General features: G+C 37.3%; 1 protein-coding gene and 1 long non-coding RNA gene across 8 annotated transcripts in view; one reads left to right on the forward strand and one right to left on the reverse strand.

Moving 5' to 3' along the window:
* aff4 (AF4/FMR2 family, member 4) overlaps positions 1–13679 on the forward strand; it is a 103688-nt gene extending 90009 nt beyond the window's left edge. For all 5 annotated transcript variants that reach the window (XM_043703319.1, XM_043703320.1, XM_043703318.1 and 2 more), the window contains 6 exons: positions 3956–4092; positions 4210–4281; positions 5465–5558; positions 5661–5704; positions 8068–8291; positions 9455–13679. In XM_043703319.1, the coding sequence (XP_043559254.1) occupies positions 3956–4092; positions 4210–4281; positions 5465–5558; positions 5661–5704; positions 8068–8291; positions 9455–9582 (699 nt within the window). In that variant the 3' untranslated portion in view covers positions 9583–13679. The remainder of the gene's footprint in view (positions 1–3955; positions 4093–4209; positions 4282–5464; positions 5559–5660; positions 5705–8067; positions 8292–9454) is intronic.
* The window catches only part of LOC122556545, a 15527-nt gene continuing 3130 nt past the window's right edge, over positions 8186–20582 (reverse strand). The window contains exons 2-4 of one of the 3 annotated variants that reach the window (XR_006313560.1): positions 18900–18986; positions 17833–17937; positions 8186–8272 (exon numbers count right to left, since the gene is read on the reverse strand). This is a non-coding gene — a long non-coding RNA (uncharacterized LOC122556545). Of the gene's footprint in view, positions 8273–15200; positions 15288–17832; positions 17938–18899; positions 19017–20582 lie in introns of those variants that run through there. The other 2 variants (XR_006313558.1, XR_006313559.1) reach the window with 2 other exon arrangements.

Consider the following 20582-nt stretch of genomic DNA (forward strand, 5'->3'; position numbering starts at 1 on the left):
CCAGTTCTGTATCCAAATGGCTAGTTCTCCCTGTATTCCATGAGATCTAACCTTGCTTATCAGTCTCCCATGGGGAAACCTTGTCGAACACCTTACTGAAGTCCGTATAGGTCACATCTACTGCTCTGCCCTCATCAATCTTCTTTGTTACTTCTTCAAAAAACTCAATCAAGTTTGTAAGACATGATTTCCCACACACAAAGCCATGTTGACTATCTCTAATCAGTCCTTGCCTTTCTAAATACATGTACATCCTGTCCCTCAGGATTCCCTCCAACAATTTGCCCACCACTGAGGTCAGGCTCACTGGTCTATAGTTCCCTGGCTAATCTTTACCGCCCTTCTTAAACAATGGCACCACATTTGCAAACCTCCAGTCTTCCGGCACCTCACTATCGATGATACAAATATCCCAGCAATCACTTCTCTAGCTTCCCACAGAGTTCTCGGGTATACCTGGGGATTTATCCAGGTCCTGGGGATTTTTCCACTTTTTACCGTTTCAAGACATCCAGCACTTCCTCCTCTGTAACCATCTATTTCCCTACAGTCTATATCTTCCACATCCTTTTCCACAGTAAATACTGATGCAAAATATTCATTTAGTATCTCACCTATTTTCTGTGGCTCCACACAAAGGCCGCCTTGCTGATCTTTGAGGGGCCCTATTCTCTTCCTAGTTACCCTTTTGCCCTTAATGTATTTGTAAAAACCCTTTGGATTCTCCTTAATTCTATTTGCCAAAGCTATCTCATGTCCCTGTTTTGCCCTTCTGATTTCCCTCTTTAGTATACTCCTACTGCCTTTATACTCTTCTAAGGATTCACGCGATCAATCCTGTCTATACCTGACATATGCTTCCTTCTTTTTCTTAACCGAACCCTCAATTTCTTTAGTCATCCAGTATTCCCTATACCTACCAGCCTTCTCTCTCACCCTGACAGGAATATACTTTCTCTGGATTCTTGTTATCTCATTTCTGAAGGCTTCCCATTTTCCAGTCGTCCCTTTACCTGCAAAATGGGAAGCCTTTAGAAATGAGATAATAAGAATCCAGAGAAAGTATATTCCTGTCAGGGTGAATGACTAAAGAAATTGAGGGTTTGGTTAAGAAAAAGAAGGAAACATATATCAGGTATAGACAGGACAGATCAAGTGAATCCTTAGAAGAGTATATTCTAGAGCAATTTAATACAATGAACGAAAGGGCCTTGGGAAAAATTGATGGGCAGAGAGATCCGGGAGGGCAGGTCCATTGTACCCTGAAGGTTGCTGCACAGGTGGATAGAGTCGTCCATAAGGCATATAGAAAGCTTGCTTTCATTGGACGGGTTATTGAGTATAAGAGCTGGCAAGTCATGTTAAAATTGTACAAGACATTGGTTCGGCCACATTTAGAACACTGTATAGAGTTCTGATCGCCACATTACCAAAAGGATGTGGACGCTTTGGAGAGGGTGCAGAGAAGGATGTTGCCTGGTATGGAAGGTGCTAGCTATGAAGAAAGGTTGAGTAGGTTAGGTTTATTTTCATTAGAAAAAAGGAGATTGAGGGGGGCCTGATTGAGGTTTACAAAATCGTGAAGGGTATAGACAGGGTGGATAGAGAAAAGCTTTTTCCCAGGGCGAAGGATTCAATAACACAAGGTCACGCTTTCAAGGTGAGAGGTGGAAAGTTTCAGGGGGATACACGTGGCAAATACTTCACACAGAGGGTAGTGGGCGTTTGGAACACGTTGCCAACAGAGGTGTAGAGGGAGGCACGGTAGATTCATTTAAGATGGGTCTGGATAAATGCATGAGTAGGTGGGGAGTAAAGGGATGCAGATGCTCAAGAATTGACCAACCGGTTTAGACATTACATTTTGATCGGCTCAGGCTTGAAGGGCCGAAGGGCCTGTTCCTGGCCTGTAAACTTTCTTTGTTCTTTTCTTCTTTGCTCCAGTTTAAAAGCAAGCAAGAGCAAACCGCTAGAGCTATATGTGTACTCCATCTTGGAGGTGACAGGGGGCAAGTTTAAAAGTGGCTAAAAATACAAAAGATATCTTGGACTTTAAAATGAGAATCGTAGAATTCAAACTGAGAAAGTTATGTTGAACTTTTATAAAACACTGGTTTGGCCTTACCTGGAGTCTTATGTCCAGTGCTGGGCAGTATGCATCAAGAGTGCTTTGAGATGATGTGGAAATGATTTACAAGATTGTTTCTTGGGATGAGGGGTTTCATTTGGGTGAGTAGCTTGAAAAAGCTGGGATTACTTTCCTTAGTGAAGAGAGATTGAGTGGAGATTTGATAGAAGTATTCCAAATTGTGAAGGGTCTTTAGAGAGGGTAGAGGGAAACTGTTTTCAATAGTTAAGTACCAGTGCTAATCAATTTAAATTGAAACAAAGATGACATGAGGAAAAACTTGTTTATGCAGGCATTGGTTCCAACTTCCTGAGAGTGGTGGTGGAGACAGATTCTGTTGTAGTTTTCAAAAGAGAATGAAAGGTAAAAGAAAATTGCAGGGCTGCACAAAAGGCTGGGGTGTAGAATGAGCTAAATGGGCAGTTCACTAACTTGACTGTCTCCTTTTTATGCTGCAACCATTCTAGGGTTCATTCTACTTGAACGCTCAGTTTGTTGATCTTATCAATTCATCTCATCCAAATGAATGACTTGTGTCGCATACCCTTACACATGTAAAAACTATTTCAGATGTTATTGATAGACTTGTTCTTCCATTTTCAGCATTTTCCTTCAACATTCAAAAGCATCTTTTGGTTAGTATTTGCTTGTAAAGTTGAGATTCTGATAACAGATTTAGTGAACTAGCTACTATTGAACAATGACACATAACTTGCTTGGCTGGAATATTGAGTTTGAAATTAAATTTGTAAATTTCACCAAATGTGGCCATTTAATCACAAGGTACTTGAATTGTGTAAAATCTGTTGTAAGGAAGCATTTTTACAAGATAGCATATTCTGAAATATTCAGTGGTAGATATTTTTAATTGAGCTTTTCAGATGTTATCACACCTCTGAGACAGATGGGGCTTGAACCCTGACTCAGGTAGGATCATTACCACTATATCAGAAGAGCCCCTTTTGTATGGTGATTTTTAGTAGAGCTAAATTATTTATCAAGTTCCCTGTTAAAATTAAGTTATTTGAGAAAATAGTGTAGTCTCCAATGCTAAAATGATCTCATGACAGTCACCTTCATATTAACCAATAACAAATGAACGTTACCCAATTGTTTACCATCAGTTTCAAAGTTGCCAGTTACAGCACCTCAAGTGCTCTACTTATTTGGGGCTGAAACGTCTATGTTTTACTCTTTCTTTCCCTTCTTAAGTGCTAGTTAGAAATGTCTAACTTGTTTCCTTCCAATGTGTATTAATTTCTGTGATCTTACAGAAGTGTAGAAACATGCTTAATAGACTTCTGAGGTATCCGTATAATCCCACTTCTCTAACTTTTCTTCCCAGTGCTTTCTTAATTTTTATTTCTTTTTTTGTTTTGCTGCCCTTTTCGAATCTTTTGTAGATTTGATTCCATTGCTATTTTTCTTGAGTAGTACATGTTAAATTTATGCTCTTTCATTGTCTCTCAATTTATCAAAAATCCTTTATAATTTAGAAGATTTCTTTAAAAAGCACAAATGATTTTCAGGGTTCTAAGGGAAAGAGTCTGGGTTTTCTAGTTTCTCATAACTAAAGCAGCTCTTCCCTGATGCGTCTTGGTGAAGCTTCTGTCCAATATCTCGATGGTTTTTTTCTTCCTTCCCAAAGTTGAGCTTTGAAATTAGGTGAATTTTTCTGATCTAACCAATATTTTAAATAAGGTTTTGCATTATCTCTTTGTTTTGTGTTATGTGCTACGTTTTATGAAATCTTGAATTTTTTTTAAAAATGGTTATTTTTACTTAATGGATCTCTGCACTGACTCCTTCCTGTTTTGCCACATGTAGTCAGATAGGTTTGAAAAGGCAGTATATTACCTTGATGCCGTTGTGTCTTTCATCGAGTGTGGTAATGCATTGGAACGAAGTTCTCAAGAAGCTAAATCACCTTTCCCCATGTATGCTGAAACTGTAGAACTGATCAAGTAAGTATAAACTCTAGATATCAGAATGCCATTTTGTTTTGCTTCATAACTGTAAATGACTAACTTCTTTAATAAAATATTTGCTTGCTGTTTCAAGTTTTGTCTTTTTCTTTCTAGATACACTATGAAGCTAAAGAATCATATGGCACCTGATGCTACTGCAGCCGATAAAAAACTGGCTGTCTTGTGGTATGTTTAGCCTTGTATAATCTGAGCCTTACCACAAACATTTTTGTCAATGTTGTAATCTTAATGAATCTCGTAAGCATTAACTAACCTGATGCTGAAACCAACAATAAAGGTGTTGTCAGTGTAGGTGGTTTGTATTAACTATATGTGTTTTAAAAATAAAACAAAACATGCTGGAAAAAACCAGCAGGTCCAGAGACATCTATGGAGAGAGAAGCAGGGTGGTTGATGTTTCAAGTCCAACGCGACTCTTCTTCAAAGTGCTAAAGAGTTCTTTATTCTTTCTCTCTCCACAGATGCTGCCAGACTTGCTGGATTACTCCAGAATTTTCTGTTTATCTTTCATATTTCCACCATTGTTGGAGTTTTGCTTTTTTATTTAAGAACATCTGTCTAACCATTTTGGTTTTATAGTTATTTTCAACTGTGAAGTTAATTTTGTTTGGTTTTATGCCTTGAAATATTACCTCTGGTTTGCACTGAAGATTAACAGCATCAAAATATTATCAATAACAAGGTTTGTGAGACCATATTGTACTTCCAACCTGATGCACAGTGGCAGGGTACAGGTTGTGTCTGAAATTTCTTAGAGGATTCCTCCAGCTGTAACTGGTAAAAGATGCAATCTATTTTGACCAAAACTAAGAACATTTATTGAAATTAGTTTTATTGTCACACATACTCAATGAGTACAGTGAAAAGTTTGTACATCCCCACTTACAGCCCATCACTGGCTGGGTGACATGAGACTCTCTCTTCTAGAAGAAAGAAGACAAAGGGGAGCCTTGATAGAGGCTGTTCTGATTGTGAAACAGTTCTGTAGGGTAGACGTAGAGAAGATGTTTTCAGAATGGACAAATCCAAAGGGAGAGGCTGGAACATAGGATTGTCAGCGTTGGGGTTAGAAAATTGAAGAGAAATGTCCTTGCTCATGAAACTACCACAGGAATAATTGAGACAAACAGATTATGTAAATGTAAGAGGGAATGGATGAGCACATGAATACTTAATTCTAAGATATTAAATAATATCTCAGCATAATTTTTTAAAAAATATTTAACCTTGGTCGAGTTGATACTTATACATTCAGTTTTCAGCCTTGACTAATCAGAGAGGTAGCATATGCTATTAGAGGGAGTAATTTTCTCTGTTCCAAAAACTAAAATTGTCTTTTTTTCCCCAGTCTTCGATGTCAGTCACTTTTGTACATGAGATTGTTTAAACTGAAGAAAGACAGTGCATTAAAATACTCCAAAACACTGACTGAGCATCTCAAGGTAAATTAGTACGGTACTTTTAAAATATGTTTAATCTACTTGGCTGCTAACCAGTAGACTCTTCATTGCTTTGTATTAATGTGAAACAATTTTATTTTCTAGAATTCATATAATAGTGCTCAAGCTCAATCACCTGGCGTAGGAAGGTAATTTATTTTTCCTGTATGTAAAACATGCAAAATTTGGATTGATTTGTAAGAGCCAGCATAGATTTAAGGGAGAATTGTCTAACTTCCTAGAGTTTTTTTTAAGTGACAGAGATGATGTGCACGTGAACTTACAAAAGGTATTTGATACCGCACACAGTTGTCTCGCACAAAATTAAAAGTTATGGAATAAATATGTGGAGGACAGTACAGAACATCAAAACGATTTGACACCGTGGAGTGTGCAGGCAGCTGACAGATGAAGTTCAATATGGGAAAAATGTAAAGTGACACGCTTTGGTACAACACAGCATAAAATAAAGGACACTATTCTAAATAATGTGCAGAAGCAGAGAGACCAACATAAATCATTACAAGTGACAGAGGAGGTATCTTGAATTGTTAGTAGAGCACAGAGTGCTCTATGGTTCATAAATAGGGGCATTGAGTACAAGAGCAGGAGGTTATGATGAACTTGTATAAAACACTGGTTAGATCTCAGCTGGAGTGTTGTGTACAGGTCTGGTTGTCGGACTATGGGACAGAAGGGAATATATTGGAGAGAGTGTAGAAGAGGTTTTATCTAGGGATGCGCACTTCAATTAAGAAGACAAATTGGAGAAGTTGAGACTGTTTTCCTTGGAGAAGAACGGGCGAAGAGGAGACTTGATTGAAGTTTTCAAATACGTGAGTGGATAGGGAGAAACTGTTTCTGCAAATGAATCAAACCAGAGGGCATAATTTTGAAGTGTTTTGCCAAAGGAGCAAATAAGTGGTGAGAAAAGCTTATTCACACACTGAATAATTAGAGTATGCACTGCCTGAAAGTATCGATGGGGCAGGTTCAATTATGGTAATCTCTTAAGTAAACTTTTTAAGTTGTTCAAACAAAATCTTTGAGACTTTTAAACCATACATAGAGGTGAATTGACTTGCAATCGCCCCGGCAAGAGATTCTCCCAGCAGGACTCTGGGAATAGGTCAGAATCTGGCTCTTGAATAATACTGCCACTTTTTCATTTTGAATAATAAACTGCTGAAGCACAAAGCCAATGGATGTATAGATCCTTAAATGACAATTTTAATCTTCCTATGCATCACTGTCTTCTGTGTGCATTGGTTGAAATTATTTTTATACTTGTCAAATACATTGCTTGCACTTAAAGGACTGATTTAGGGATAGTCAGCATTGTTTTGTGTGTGGGCAATCATATCTCGAACTTGATTGATTTTTTGAAAAAGTAACAAAGAGGATTGATGAGGGCAGAGCGGTGGAAGTGATCTAAGTGGATTTCAGTACGGCATATGCTAAGATTCCCCATGGGATTCTGGTTAGCAAGATTAGATCTCATGGAATACAGGGAGAGCTAGCCATTTGGATACAGAACTGGCTCCAAGGTAGAAGAAAGAGGGTGGTGGTGGAGGCTTGCTTTTCATACTGGAGGCCTGTGACCAGTGGAGTGCCACAAGGATTGGTACTGGGTTCACTACCTTTTGTTATTTATATAAATGATTTGGATGTGAACATAAGAGATATAGTTAGTACATTAGCCGATGACATCAAAATTGGGGATGTAGTGGACAATGAAGAATGTTACCTCCGAGTAAAACAGGATCTTGATCAGATGAAATCTGGTCTCCTTCCTACCGGAAGGATGATGTGAAACCTGAAATGGTTCAGAAAAGATTTACATGGATGTTGCCAAGCATGGAGGATTTGAGCTACAGGGAGAGGCTGAATCGGCTCAGGCTGTTCTCCCTGGAGCATTGGAAGCTGACCTTTATGGAGGTTTATAAAGTCATGAAGGGCATGGATAGGATAAATAGAGAAGGTCTTTTCCCTGGGGTGGGGGAATCCAGAACTGGAGGGCATAGGTTTAGAGTGAGGGAAAAGATATAAAAGAGACCTAACGGGCAACCTTTTTCACACAGGGTGGTGCAAGCATGGAATGAGATGCCAGAGGCAGTGGTGGAGGCTGGCACAATTGCACCATTTAAAAGGCATATGGATGAGTATATGAATAGAAAGGGTTTAGAGGGATATGTGCCAAAGTGCTGGCAACTGGGACAAGGATATCTGGTCAGCATGGACAAGTTGGACCGAAGGGTCTGTTTCCGTGCTGTACTTCTCTATGATTCTAATTTCTGAATATTTCATGCAACGTGGATGAGGAGTAAGCAACTGATATCTATAGAGCCATGCCTCAAAATGAACATCCGTGCTCAAGAGAATGAGAAAGGAGAAAATTAGAAATTAAACTTGTGAATGCAAAATGCTTTAAGGCAGGTGAATCTGAAAATTTGTTGTATTTTACCATTCTGGAAACTGAATTTTCTAAAGTCCTTTTTCCCTCTTCCCTTAGCAAAGCTGCTGGTACACCATCTCCAGTTTCTCCGAAGCTCTCCCCAGGTAATACTGGGAGCTATTCCTCTGGAAGTAGTACTTCCTCCAGTAGTTCTTCAGCCTCAGTCACAATACCACAGAGAATCCACCAGATGGCAGCTAGTTATGTTCAAGTTACATCTAATTTCCTGTTTGCCACGGAAGTGTGGGACCAAGCTGACCAGCTGGGTAAAGAAAACAAAGGTAGGTTATAAAAAGGATCTTTCTTTTTATGAAATGATTAGTATGCTAATTTGTTTGATCCTCAAGACTTTCCTAGATTCTAGAATTGTTTCCTATGTATTAGAAGTTAACAGCTTTAACCCCACCATTCAAGGAAGGATTGGGAGAGATGCTGGAGAAATATAAACCAGTTTATCTGGGAGATGCTGGGACCCATTATTAAGGCAATAAGGAAATTGAGATGTTTAGGCAGAGTTGCTAAAGGTTTGGAAAAATGGCAGTTGTAATGTATTGAATTTTCAAAAGGTATTATATTCCATGTTCTTGCCCAAACAATAAGAGCCTGAATAGTTTTTAAGTTTGGCATTTGTTAAGTTGATGCAAAAGGGCTATTGCACTAAATGATGGTTTATTTGGAGTGATATATCAACAAGGTTTGAAGATTAATCAGTCAGCAGAAAACTATAAGGATGAATGCGTTGATCAGTTTTAGATTGGTGGATTATTTTTGCTTTGCCTCCACAATTTACATTTTATGTCAATAAATTAGTGAGGGAACCAAGTGTAATACATCCAAGTTTGTCGCTGTTGCAAAATTTTGTAAATAAATGGACTTTTGGAAGATCCAAACCAAATTAAAAAGAATTTAGATTGCTATTGAATGGGCCAAAATGTGGTGAAATGAATTCATTTACTTTGCTAACAATAGGGAAAAGCAGAATGTGTTTAAATAATGAAAGCCTAAGAAATGTTGGTATTCAGAGGCATCTAGATATGTTTGTGCATCATGGCACTTTGAAATTCCAGAGAGCTGTCATAGAGTATATTGAAGTCTGAGAGTAATCAAACCTTTGCACACTTCAGGGATCTGGAGATGGTGTGGGAAGGTGTAGCTGAGTTGGGGAATCAATCATTATGTTATTGAATGGCAGAGCAAGCTCAAAGGTCTGAATGACCTCCTTCTCCAATTATTTATTTCTTTTGTTTTGTTACCTTGTGATCATTAATACCACATGGATGAATTGGAAAACAAGTTAGAATGATGCATTTGAACAGATGAGCAATTAAACATACTTGGATTTGTTTTACTAACTTGCCTTGATATTTTTCAAGATATATCAGTCTCAATGGTGCTGGTGAAGTAATGTTAATGAGCTCACTAAAAATTGCTTTCTTGCTTATAGATTTTTTTGCGGAGCTGGATAAGGTGATGCATCCTTTGGTGTTCAGCAGCAGCAGTATGACTGATCTTGTGCGCTACACTCGTCAGGGTTTACATTGGCTCCGACTGGATGCTAATCTTTTACCATGAGCTTGGAGAAGTTGGACAGAAGACCTGAAAATCAATCGTTTACTTACTTTCTCAACACTTTCACGTCACTGTTTCGACTTTTCTAATTGTAAATAGGCTCCTGACCTTTTACAGAACAAAAAATTATGACGAGTTACATGCTGATTAAACTATTTTTAAACCCAGTACACAGAACTATTTTTAACTCAAATGTTACATTTTTTCACAGATACCTTTAGAAAGAGCTTCAGAAGCTTTTCCCAATTATGAAGGATCCTTTTTTCTTTGCATCAGTCTCCTAATCATGTAAACACTGTGACTAGCATCTTTTATATTACACTAATCAAGCAATCAGAGCTAAGATATAAAAACCAGTCACCTTGCATGAATCTCTAATGTGTGCTTTTATGTTTTATTTTATGTTCTATTTAATAGTTCCATAGAAGTTCATAAATATTCTAAGAATAGCTAAATTTTGTCTACCTTTTGAAAACTGTTCAATTTCTAGACTGAATCAGGAACTATCACAGGGTATATTAAAAAAAAAGGTCTTACTAATTGTGAGAGACAATAGCATGTTCAGGCCAGGTTTTGTTTCCAGGTTGAATGCTGTGACCTACTTGGGAAATTTATTTAATCCTTGAAAGTAGAAAACTGTGCTATAACTTTGGTAAACAGTTCTTTCTGAACAGCATTGACTTCCTAGCCTAGTTGATTTAATTGTGAACAGATTTATTATCAGTTGACCATTTTGAGACATTGCTTATGTGGTACTTTACATTCATTTTTGAATGTTATGTACTAAATAACTGAATTGTCTGAAATGGTTTAGTGTAACATTTGTACAGAATGCATGTACCCTTGTACAGGAGATATATAACATTCATATGGTTATAGAAACCTATCTGCATTGCTGGAAAATGAATAGCAGCTTCTTGCATCCCTACTCACTCTGATGTGCTTCCAACAATCTGCTGGTCTGCTTCACTGGGTAAGGGTCATGTACAATCTACAGTGTACATAGACAGGAGTTAGCATTGAGAGGTGCACAGCTAGACACATGAACTGGTAACTTTTACATTAAAGGCTGTATTCATCTGAAATGTTTTTAATTTAACTTTTTTTAAGTGAGAATGAGATGTGCCACAGCTTAGAAAGTACTTTTAAAAAGTTGAGTTTCTATGTAGTCTGTCTAAGATCTGGAAACTAAGATCACCAATGCAATGATAATTATGCATCACAGTTACACTGCTGCTTGAAATGTTATTGGTTAACATAAATGCATTTCTTTAAAACAAGCAGTATAACAAAGTTATTGGTTTTCATTTTACATATGTTTTTGTTCCATACTCTTTGAGAATTTGAATCTGCCACGTCAAACATTCTTGGATGTGCCTTATGCATCTCTTGTATTTCTCTCCTGGTTTGTTTTATATTCACAGTAGCTTACAAGGTGCTAGATCAAACAGGCTGTAATGATGTAATTTTGCAGAAAGATAATTAGAGTTGTGTTCTCCATCTCGAGTTATGTCATTTTGTTGAATGTTGGTATAGTTTGTAACTACATCTGCCAGATATTTATGCCACTCTGACATTTTGTAAATGATTACACTACTGTTGGAAATGGATTTTAAGAATAAGCAACTAAATGTTGGGGTGGGGGATGTGTGGGTGCAAATTGTTTGGTAATCTGCAGTCAGATGAACTGAAGAAATATGGCAGCCTAAAGTAGAGTCTATTTTACTGTAACTTTGTTTTAAGTCTAACTAACCTCAGTCTAGAAATATTTACCATGTTGAAAGTTGTTATTTTAAAAAGTTATTTTCCTGCCAACTAAAAAGGAAATCGTATACTTGACATATTCTAGATGATTAGACTGCAGTCAGCAAATATATAAGTAGTTTAAAAGAAAAAATGCAATTTATTTGGAGGGGTTATTAATCTAAATCAGGCCAATTTATTTATGTATTTATTTTTTTTATTTTTGGGGCACATTCTAAAGATGTTTCTTTTTTGCTGCTGTAAAATATTGTGAAACGGATTTCCTGCTGAAAATCCACCAATGTGCTTTGAAGTGAGAAGTGGCATCAGTATTGAGAGTAAGTACATGGATGTGATAGAAAGTGAATGAATTGCGTAAGTGGGAGAGTTCAACCTTTTCAGAAAAAGATTTAAATTATTGAACATTTCCAATATGCATGATGTGGAAAGACCAGCCTGAGAGTTAAGAACAGGGATTTTATAACCCAGGGGGTAGACAGGAATATGTTTTTAAAAAAACAATAAAATGGCAATAGTTCATGTTATTAAGAATTCTACAATGGAGCTGCATAGGACAGCTCGACAACTGTGCTTTTTCTTGCATCTGTTACTGCCGAAATGCCTTTGTGTTGGTGGCAAACTTTGAAGAAGTCAAACTTATAAATTTAATCATAAAATGAGGGCACCACTTGTTATAGCCTAACACTTGCAAATTAGTCTACAATGTATTATCCAGTGTCCGTTCTGTAGAAACTGCTAATGTTTTGAAACACAAGGAATGTCCATTGAACCACTAGCTAGCAGTCTTCCTGTACAGTGGTATCTGGAAAAATCCTCAAATGTTGTCAGACAGCCGAATTCCAAAATAGTTTCAATCTTTACTGTTGTCGTCTTGCTCTATGTATATGTGGTGTTAATTCTGAAGGTGTGTAATAGGTTTGTGTTTGATACGATGTCTGCCCATAAAGTATCAAAAGTTTTTAAATGTAATGTGCATTTCTAATTATAAATGTTTATTTGATAGAAATAACTGACCTTATAATATTTTATAGTATTTATTGCTGTAGGTGTCTAGGTCATCTAGACCTTTTAACATGCTGTTTGCATTTAATGCCTCCCTTTGGTTTATACTTTCATTTTAAGAATCCAAAGATGAACAAAATTTACTGGAAACTATCTCATTTAGTTCCTACAGAGTATTTTTGTTTAATTCCAGTCTAGCGCTGCAGATGAACTTTTAAAAACATATTGAGCATTCAAATGTAATAAAATATGACAGAAACCATTTACAATAAATGGAAAGGGAAGTGATAACTATGAACATTTGAGTATACAGCTGACTTTTGTATGTTCCTGTAATTACGTTATTAAAGCATGTTGTAATCAGTGTTTATACCTCACCAAATCATTGTTCTCAATTTACCTGTGGCTTTTGAATTTTAATTTGGGGAATTTCCTGAAATCAAATGTTTTGTTTATTTACACTTGCGCAAAGTTCAATTGGTTGTTAGATTGGTTCTTAATATTCATTCTGTTCTCCAGCCCCAACCCATCAATAAACAGATTTTGTTTGTTTGTACCAATACTGGAAGAGAAATAAAGTAACTTAAATACAAGTATTTTACATAGTTTTGGAGGTCCTCAAAATAACTGCCTGTACTTTATTTCTGCTACGAGTTTATGCAGTGTTATCCCCATCTAATAAATGTGTTGCTGAATGCAATTAGTTAATATAATTTAGTATATGTAACTGGCAAAATGTAACTCTTTAGAACTTATGGGAAATTGACTACATTTGATTCTAATTTTCTTTTAATTTTGTTTCAAATATCTCTTTGCTTATGATTTATAACACATATGACATTGACTTGGAGGTGAATAGTGAACTCAGTGAGCAAAAGCTTTATAGCTATGGGTGAGGTTTCTCTAACATAGTGCCATCTCTTGCAGTATATACAGTACTTGGCTCTACAAAGTACTGCAGAATGAAGATTGTCTCAGATATGATACATTTGCATTGGGAAGTATTTGTAAAATAATTTGTTTATGGCAATTAAAGCACTGTATAACCTAAACTTTTGGCTTCTGTAAAGAATATTATATATTTCCATCATAATGGAAAAGGGTTTTTAGCAAATCTAGATTGTTGCAGCCCCACTCTGTATTTTTCAATTTCAGCCACAAGTTGCATATTTTTAACAAAAATGAGATTCACGTATTTACTGTGTATAAAAAAAATCCTCGGACTCTTGTTAATTATTCTGTCAGAAAAGTAGGTCTGCTTTGTATAATGCAAAATTGTTAAATTTAGTGAACTTCCAGTGAGCTTTTTCTTTAATAAACTTTTCAAATGCTGACGAGTCCTTGTTGTTATTGCATTAGACCATGAACGTGAATGTCAAGTCTTTCTATCAAGTTAAACATCTTAATTTTTTTCTTCTACCGTCCTCAAAGGGAAATGATTGAAAACAATTATCTTCACTGTTCTCTTCAGACATTTTAAATCTTATTTTCGTCTCAGTTTGCTTTAGGATCACTCCAAGGTAGATCTTAAGAGGGCGACCCTTGATTTCATATTTCAAGAATGTAGATTCCATCGTTTTACTTTTACTACATCTGACTATATGTGAATCTTGTATCATGCCTCATTTGTACTAAATTTAGCTTTCTCAACCTTGTTTTGTTCTGCATTATTAATGTTTTTGAAAATGTTCTGTTTCCAAGTTAGTTATAATGCATTTCTAAATATTGTGTCCTCTGAGACAGCTCTCCAAAAGAGGTCTAACTCACTGCTAAAACGTATTAAGAATTCCTCTACTGAAGAAGACCACCCACGATAATCCATTCTGTGTGTACACTTGGTTTCTCTAACATGGAGGCAGGGGCAGGATTAATTTAACACCATCTCCCTTTTGTGTTTTGTTAAAACAAAATCTTAAAAACTGCTTGAATATTGAGTTTTCTTTTTACTTTGTTCTCTATTATGTGACAGTAGTCATATTTTTCCAAGTGTTCAGTCACAGTCTCTAAAGATAGACTTGGCAATACCACAGCTGATAAATCTCTAACAATTTATCTAACCATTTAAATGGTGTAATTACCCAATCCAAAGGCACTGTTTCAAAGTTCAGATTGCTGTGAAAATTGACACAAATCCACTAGTAATCTTATCATCATTTATCTTTTACTCTAGGATGGAGATAATCTGGTCCTGAAGATTTTCTATCTTTAGCCCCATAGCTGCATATTTTTAACTTCTGGCTGCTAATAAATGCTGCGTCTAACTGTAACTGTTTATGCTGAAATTTCCAGAATGAGGCATCAATCCATAAACTTCCCACTCAGGCATGAATACTCCCCGGAGTCACAACTAACACAGCAGGAGAATTAAACCTCAACCATTCATGATGTGTAGTGTAAAGATACTGTAGCTTTTGCTATATCTACCTATAATGGGCATATATGTAGCTCAGTCAGTACAGAGAATAATTTTCAATCATCACAGTTACTTGAGATTTCCAGAGGAATTCTTGAACAGTGCACAGAAGACCTGATTGTTAGAGACTTTCATTTCATAGCACTTTTCAGAGCAACGGATTGCCCCAAAGCTCTCTTTATAACTAATTGTGGCAGCCAATTTGCAGACAGCAAACTGTCACTAGCAGCCATATGATGAAGTCTCGAAAGTCCTATTTTTGTGATGTTGATTGAGTGATAATTATTGTCCACGGACCTGCTGATAACACCCCTCATCTTTGAAGAGAAGCCATGGGATCTTTTACATTCGCGATAGAAAAGAAAATGGGGATTTGAGTTATTGTCTCATCCGAAAGATGGCACCTCCAACTGTGCAGCACTCCTCAGCAGTGGTGTGGGGTGTCTGTAGATTTGGTGTCAAATCCTGGAGTGGAACTTGAACTCAAACTCCTGAGTGGTGTACTGTGCCAAGGCTAACACTTGCAATTCTGTATTCCAAGGAAAAAACATTAATAAATGAATGGAACACTGTTGTAAATGAGTGAAAAACAGCACTTCTAATTTTGAATCCCCCATTTAAAGCAACATGTTTAACAACTGTCAATCATGTCATCAACAACCCTCAAGCTTTCCCCAGAATATTAGAAATTCAGGACCAGATTATCTCCATCCTAGAGTAAAAGATAAATGATGATAAGATTACTAGTGGATTTGTGCCAAGTTTGGTGGAAGGGAAGGATTTAAGGAGAGAATTCCTGGCTTAAACCTAGGTAGTTGAAAGCATGGCTACAAACAAAGGAGACGGTCAAAACACTAGACTTACATGAGTACCTAGATCGTGGAATCATATGGTTATGGTACAGAATGAGAGAATTTGGCCTATCATCTCCACACCAGTTCACTGCAAGAACAATTCAATTACTTTAACATCTGTCCTTTTTCTGTAACTGTTTTTGCTGTTCAGTGTTTAACCGGTTCCCATTTGAAAGCCCTGATTAAATCTGCTTACACCATAGACTAACGTAGCACATGCCAGAACTAAGTTTACTGCATTAAAGGTTTTTGTTGTGTCTTTATTTATTCTTTTGCAAATCACCTTAACTCTTGCAATATCTGAAAATTGTACAGCTCGGGGAGATAGATTGTTTTAAGCCAGGGAGGAATTCATAAATTAAAGATGTTAGCTTTTAAGGAATTGCTTGATCAGGAGTCAACTAAAGTTCACAAGTGCAGGTTTTTAGTGAATTATATTCAAGATTAGGAATACAGGCAGTGGAATTTTAGATGACTTCAAGTTTTCAGAGGGAAGAGTGATGCACGCTGGCCAAGCATCCCTTAATAGTCAAGTCTAGAGGTAACATAGACATGCAGATGAGCTTGAAACAGGACATGGATTGAGTGAGATATGGGTGGAAATGGATCTTGATAATGAAGTGTGTGTATGGTTCTGAGTTCGACCTATGGATGTGATAAAGGAGTGAATGCTCTCTGGTGTTTGAGTAATGTAAAGTAGTAGTGTTGGGATAGATGAGATTGCATTTTTACTGTTTCAAAATATTTCAAATTGTTATATGCAGCTAGTCTGTTATATTCTTTATCTCTGTCTATTTTGAATAGTAAACTTCTGTTTTATTGTTAAAATCAAATGTGCAGCATTGTTCACTTGTATTAAATAAAAATATTTAAATGGTCTCCCAAGCCAGATTCTAGTCTTGGATATGACTTGTCCAATAATCGCATCAGCTAAGACAATATGAAAACTAAAGCTGATTTCAGATGATGTGGCCAATGGGGCAACATGTTCATGAGAAATAGATTGGGTCCAAGAATAGATCTTTGGACACCAGAGGTAGCAATATGATAGTAGGCAAAGAGGCCAGTGTAAATTATGCTGTGGCTACAACTAAAGGTAAAAATTAATCCAGGCAAGTCTAGTCTGATCCATTTGGATTACCTTAGAAACATCGGAAGAGGATAGGGTAGGTAAACTTGTTACACTAAGTTAGATGCGATGTATAATCTTCACACAGTGTAATTTGAGACTTTGCCATTTTCCAACATTGACTGTTGCAAAAATCTGATTCAAGGGAATCATGTGGTGATCCCATGATAAATGAGCATAAATTTGGGAGTCAGCACAACTTTCTGCTAATGGTCACTGGATTCAAAATGTTAACTCCACAGGTAGTGTCAGATTTGCTACATTTTCCCCAGCACTTTATTTTTGTTCCACAATAATCGGGGGTTTTGGAGAAGCAAGAGTGGTCAATGAAACATTAATCTTGCACTGACAGTGGTGTCATTTTTTTGTTGTGTAGGATAATGACAGATTTTAAAAGAGGGAGAACTGGAGAAAGCTGCTACCTCACCCACTTCCAATTTTACTCTACTCTGCTGTATATTGTGGTAGAACTGTCATGTCAGCCATGGCTCGATTAGTAGTGGTCTCACCTCTGAATCAGATGCTCATTTACTGAAAAAACTCTTGAGAGACCTATTAAATTGTACTGACCTTCAAACGATGCATTACGTAGAGACCATGTGTGGTCTAAACTGGATACCGAGGATCCCATGGTACTTTTTCAAAGAAGATTGAGGGTATTCTGCCCAGTGTCCTGACCAATGTAATTTAGCACTGAATATTTGATCATGGCCACATTGCTGTTTGTACAACCTGGCCGCTCTGACAATAGTGACTGGACTTTACAGCAGTGATGTACCTTTTTATAATCAAGTGCTTTGGGATACAGTTGTGAAAAGTGTTCTAAATGCCAATATTTTCTCCGTGCAGTTGCAAATGCTTAGACAAAATAAACCTGACCAGTATTGTGGAGTTTTGAGCAAATTTTTAAGTCAACTTGAGGTATTGTTCCGATTTAATCATGTTACTGAGTCACCAAGCAAAACAATATATAGCTAGGCTTTGGAGTAGGAGCTGACTAATTGTGTAAAAGAATGCATTGCAACTGAATTTTAGACAAGTGTGCTCAAGTGGTTACAACGATAATAGTTGGAATTATAGAATTTCAATACCTTAGTGGGTAAAATTCTCTTTTGTGCAAGTTTCTTCATGTATGCACTGATGACAATGGGCTCTTGTGGCATGGTGGCGGTGTCCCTATCTCTGAGCCAGGGGGCCTGAGGACAAGTCATACCTTCATCAAATGTGTGTCATAACATCCTTGAACAGGTTAAATAAATTCACGGATCACAACATGCAGTTTCATTTTTCACCAGAGTTTAACGTATCTGGAAACGTTTTCGCTTTCTTCCTGCTTCAGAAAACTAATGACTCTAAATCAAAAATATTTCCGTTGTAAGTTTTTATTCAAAAAACCCAAAGCATAAGGAGAAAAGGAAATTTCAAAAGGCTGTGTAGGACATTGGGGCCACTTCTAGAATGCTGTGTACAATCTGGTTGTCCTTCTATAGGAAGGGTGTTGTTAAACTTGAGAGGTTGCAGAAAAGATTTACAAGGATGTTGTCGGGGTTGGATGGTTTGAGCTATGGGGAGAGGTTGAGTAGGCTGGGGCTTCTTTCTCTGGGGTGTCAGAGGCTGAGGGATAACTTTATAAAGGTTTATAAAATCATGAGGGGCATAGATAGGGTAAGTAGCCAAAGTTTTCCGAAGTGTGGAGTCCAAAGTTAGAGGGCATAGGTTTAAGGTGAGCGAGGAAAGGACCTGAGGGTAATTTTTTTTCAAGCACAGGATGATACGTGTATGGAACAAGCTGCCAGAGAAAGTGGTGGAGGCGGGTATAGTTACAACGTTTAAAAAGTCATTTGGATGGGTTATATGAAAGGAAAGGTTTAGAGGGACATGGGCCAAATGCTGGCAAATGGGACTAGATTACATTAGGATATCTGGTTGGCATGGATGAGTTGGACCAAAGGATCTGCTTCTGTGCTGTATGATTCCATGACTGTATGTTGTAGGCTGCTGAATAACTGAGTTCTCAGCACTTGGGAATTAAGTTTGCCACCTCTGTCACTTGATGATACAGAAGTTGACAACTGGTTTTTTTAAAAAAAGCACATGCTTTGAAGCTTTTGTCATGCACTTGACAATTCGCAAGAATACCTGAAAGAAAAGAACTTACCTGAAAAAGCACTTATGCTGCATGAGAAGAAAGTTGGTTGGCAAGTGGACTCTGGCACCAGTGTTGACACAATCCCACCATTGTAATCTTGGATAAATCAGATTGCCAGGGCAAAACCTTGCATTATAGAGCATTACTATTATTTTCTCTTTTTGTTTACCATTGTAGTATGTCACTGAACATGCTTACCAAAGGCTGTCAATATACTTTTTTAACAAAAGAGCAAACGTTTATTGCACAAATCAACTATGCAAAAACTAGTTGAAATAGTCATTACAAATATCAAGATAAAAACTTCAACCCCACTACCTCCTGGTGAAGAATTATCCTCTGTTCCCTACAGCCAGTTGTTGAATTAACTTGTTTCCCCAAGGAAATAACTCTTCCTAAGATGCTTAAATAATCTGATAGCTCACTTGCTCCTTAATCGTGTTACTTAACTTTGTCTTTAACAACCCTATGGGATGTTTCCCCTCTGACACATCTGACTTCTGTTTCTTTTACTTGTTTTCTCTCTTACTGATCTCTAAGCCATTCAAAATTTAAGCCCAGATCGCTTGGAGGCTGTTACTAACAGTATCCTTGCTTATAGCAGCATTCTGAATTAATGTTGTGTACTGTCTGACTTCTGAATTTCTTTACTAAGCATGAATTGCTGGACCACAACAGTTTGTCTTATTTCCCCAAAGTACTGAGCTGTTTACAGACCTCGTTTAAATGCATGTAAGCAAAGCAAGTCTCTGCATATCCTACACCCCACTCTGAATAACTCAAATGAAATCAAAGATTATGTTTTCTGTTTAATACAAACTAACAATATGCTTTCAATTTAATTGTGTATTGTTCTGCCACTTTAAAACCCCAGTCTTCAGACCATAATGTATTGTGAATTGTCTTAACAACTCCCCACTGAGAAAATTAATTGAAAAGATATTTTAAAAGGGATTTTAGTATTTTCTCATCACTATTTCTATTAGTTATACAGATCAAATGTTAGTAACAAAATATTTGTAGTGCGTACAATTCTGCTCAATGCTATAGGAAGGGTGATAATACACTGGAAATGGTGCAAAGACTTTATACAAGGATGTTGCTGAGACTGGAAGGTTTGTTATAAGGAGAGGCTGGATAGGCTAAGATTTAGCATAGGAGGCTCAGGGGTGGCTTTAGAGATTTATAAAATCATAGAGATGTACGGCACGGAAACAGATGCTTCGGTCCGACCAGATATCCCAACCCAATCTAGTCCCACCTGCCAGCACCCGGCCCATATCCCTCTAAACCCTTCCTATTCATATACCCATCCAAATGCCTCTTAAATGTTGCAATTGTACCAGCCTCCACCACTTCCTCTGGCAGCTCATTCCATACTCATACCACCCTCTGTGTGAAAAGGTTACCCTCTGTGTGAAAAGGTTGCCCTTTAGGTCTCTTTTATATTTTTCCCCTCTCACCCTAAACCTATGCCCTCTAGTTCTGGACTCCCCCACCCCAGGGAAAAGACTTTGTCTATTTACCTTATGCATGCCCCTCATTATTTTGTAAACCTCTATAAGGTCACCCCTCAGCCTCCGAAGCTCCAGGGAAAACAGCCTCAGCCTCTCCCTGTAGCTCAGATCCTCCAACCCTGGCAACATCCTTGTAAATCTTTTCTGAACCCTTTCAAGTTTCACAACATCTTTC

Source organism: Chiloscyllium plagiosum, chromosome 14, assembly GCF_004010195.1.
Source record: "Chiloscyllium plagiosum isolate BGI_BamShark_2017 chromosome 14, ASM401019v2, whole genome shotgun sequence".
Taxonomy (NCBI): domain Eukaryota; kingdom Metazoa; phylum Chordata; class Chondrichthyes; order Orectolobiformes; family Hemiscylliidae; genus Chiloscyllium; species Chiloscyllium plagiosum.